Source organism: Myotis davidii, unplaced genomic scaffold, assembly GCF_000327345.1.
Source record: "Myotis davidii unplaced genomic scaffold, ASM32734v1 scaffold4211, whole genome shotgun sequence".
In the NCBI taxonomy this organism is placed as follows: domain Eukaryota; kingdom Metazoa; phylum Chordata; class Mammalia; order Chiroptera; family Vespertilionidae; genus Myotis; species Myotis davidii.
Window position 1 is genome coordinate 14,757 of NW_006282912.1, and position 3,171 is coordinate 17,927.

At 49.2% G+C, this 3,171-nt stretch overlaps 1 protein-coding gene across 1 annotated transcript in view; it reads left to right on the forward strand.

Moving 5' to 3' along the window:
• The first annotated feature begins 924 nt into the window (after nucleotides 1-924).
• LOC102751745 (poly [ADP-ribose] polymerase 14) overlaps nucleotides 925-3,171 on the forward strand; it is a 5,605-nt gene continuing 3,358 nt past the window's right edge. The window contains exon 1 of the mRNA XM_006753319.2: nucleotides 925-1,126. Coding sequence (XP_006753382.2) covers nucleotides 940-1,126 — 187 coding nt within the window. The 5' untranslated portion in view covers nucleotides 925-939. The remainder of the gene's footprint in view (nucleotides 1,127-3,171) is intronic.

The following is a 3,171-nucleotide window of genomic DNA, read 5'->3' on the forward strand; positions in this document are numbered from 1 at the left end:
TCCTCCCTTTTGTCAGAAGGTCCCCCTCTGCCAGCACCCTGGTCTCAGCCATTCCCATCTCTCACCTGGGACAACACAGTAGCCACTGGGAGGTCTCCCTGCCTCTTCTCTAGCTGCCACACAGCAGCCAGTGGTTCTGTACACGTACAACACAATGGCATGCCCTCTTCTCACACCTCCAAGGTTATCCCCCATCATCCTTAGGCCTCAGGTTACATCTCACCTCCCATAAGCCCTCCCCGAGCCTGTCCTAATTTGTTTCATTCTGTGAACACCTCTGTATTCCTTCCAAGAGCATTCTTTCCACTGTGTCCTAACTCCTCTGTCCCGCAGCTTCCTGAGCTCAGAGAAGGCAGGAACTGTGTCCATCTGTTAAATCCATCCCAAGAGCATGGCACCTTGTAAATATTATGTAAAAAACCTGTGAATGTACTGTCCTCCCTTCCCACCCCCCGTTTCTAGACAAACAATATTATCAGATCCAGGAACAAACTGCAAAGGAAGGAAAAGGAGGTAAAATTCTCACAGCTCATTAATTGTTGGAAGAAGTTCCCAAATGGACCCCAGATGTTCTAAAGATCTACAGTTTGATGAGCCATTTTGCTTCCTTGTCAAATGTCCTGTTGAGGCAAAAATAAAGCTGCAGGAAATCTTGTGACACAAAGCCGCTGATTGCCCTTGTGGCTTGTGTGTGTCGCAAATGAGCCTTGGGTTTAGGGACCCGTGTTCACCCAAATACCTGGATGGCCTTGCCCTGGGGCCCAGATGAAAGTTAAGAATTTGAGAGGATGACTCATCAAATCTGGGGTTGCTGTTTACAGCCAAAGGCAGTAACACAAGAGCAGGGAGGAGTTTTTCCCTGAAACGAAACCGAAAGAGGCAAAGTTAACTGCTTGAGCTGGGGTAGGACTAGCAGTCCCTCCCTCAACAGGGCTGAGGATGGCTGCGCCTGGCTACTTCCCGCTGCTGGTAGAGGGATCCTGGGGTCCCGATCCCCCGAAGAGCTTGATCACCAAGTTGCAGTTGTACTTCCAGAGCCAGAAGAGATCCGGAGGCGGGGAGTGTGAGGTCCGACAGGAGCCCGGCAGCCCGGCCCGCTTCCTAGTGCTCTTCCACCCGCTTGACGGTGAGGGGCGCCGGGGTGGGGGGAGGAGCGGGTTGCAGAATGGACCAGAAATGCGCGGGGTCCCTGCGTTCCTCTGCCCAGTGCTTCTAGGAACTCAGAGGTGCTGCCTCTGCCTGGAGGTGGCTGGTGGGAGCAGAACCGCGCCAGGGAGAACAGAAAGGCACTGAGAGCCTGGGTACTCGCCTCATTTTACAAGGCTAATAGTGCGTTAATGTATTAATACACAGAGTGCTATGGCAGAGTTACACCTCTTGCTCTTTTGGACTTCTGCTTATTAAGGCAGCAGTTCTAGAACTCCCAATGTTTATGGGAACACGATTTTAAGAGAAGAGAAAGTTTCCAGGGATCAAAGTCCAACTATACCTTAGGGAGATAAATTTGGTTGAAAATAGGCACATTGGTTTCTGTTGGGAGAGACCATGAAAATCCGACCTTTGATGGTATCTACGTGCAGTTATTCTGAGTGAGGATAGGTGAGTCCTTAACAATGAAAGTCAGTGTGGGGCTGGAAGAGACATATTGTGTGCTGTTGTGGATTTGGTAACTGATTCTCTGGGAATGGGCAGTGCAATTGAGAGGGAGGGAGAGAGAGCCCCTCTTCTTTCTGTTAATATTTGGGGGAGGGGAGAGGAAGGAAAGGGGCTAAGCAATGGGAGGAGCCATGAGATTTCCCCATGTATTGTGGAGCTTTCCAGTGGTTCTGGGGTCACCTGGGGAGGGGCAGAGGCCTGCTTAAAATCACATTTCCTGGGTGACATAGAGAGAGTTATTGGAGGGAGATGACAGCTTGCTCCTGATCACCACTGTCTTCTTTGGTCATTCGCTGGCACCTGTCACTCGGTTTCAGGCTGGTCCTCAGACTGGCTTGAAGGAGGTTGAGAGTTTTGAGCTTTTGAGGGGGAAGTTCCCCACTTACAGGCAGTTGTGCAGCTGAGTTCTCTCCTCCCGTTTGCTTTTGCTGTTGAAGAAAAGGGGAGTCCCTGGCTGGTGGGTTCAGTGGTTAGAGCATTGGCCAGTGCACTGAAGGGTTGCAGGTTCAATCCCGGGTGGATGTGTTTCTCTCACATCGAAGTTTCTCTCTCTCTCTCTCTCTTTCTCTTTCTCTCTCTCCCATTCACCTCCTTTCCACTCTCTAAAAATCAATGGAATAAATACCTTCTGGTGAGGATTAACAACAATAACAACAACAACCACAACAAACACACACAAAAAAGAAAGGGGGAGGACGAATACCAAACATCTGCTTGCTTAAGACAACCACCAGGTCCTTTAGGGGGAAGCACGTGACCAGACACTCCCAGAGCACACACTTTTCCATTGGAATCTCCCAGGAGAGGATGTGGACAACTCCTAATCCCGCTTTCTTTTCCTGGATTTGAAAAGTCTTTGGGCCAGAGGAGAGGAAGGGAGGCTTACAAGGCCATGAGAGCAATTGGAAAGCTTTAAGCAAGGATCCAGAAAGGAAAGATTTAACCCAGAGAGGAAAGGGTACACAGAAGAGTGTGAAAGAAGTGAGGCGGGCAGGGGGCAGGAGACAGGAGACCTGCTGGGCCCAGAGCTTTGTGAAAACAGGTACATAGTTTCCCAAAGATTAATTTCACCAAGGAATGCACAGAATTGCAGCTATATGATATAAGGCATTTCCTCAAGGGATGTTACCACTTTGATTCCAACTGTTAGCATCACCAAGATTCTGGCCCTTAGCAACTCTTCTTTCTTCTCTAGTATCTCATTAACCCTCAGCAGGTTAAGCAGACACAGCCCAGCTCTGTCCTAGAGACTCAGGAACCCTGAGTGTGGGTGGGTGAGGGTGTCAGCACTTTGAACCAGCACCTTCAGTGACTCTGAGGCACTAAAATTTGAGAATGCTGGTTGTTGATGTCCCTGGATGAACAAAATGGGAGCCCATTATAGGAAATACAAACAGCATAGACATACAAGCAGTGCAAAATGTGATTCTGTGATGATATCATCATTCTGTTCTAGCCCTCAAATTAGAACCTATTTCAGTCTCCTGCCAGGTTTCTTCCTTCACCTGTTCTCGC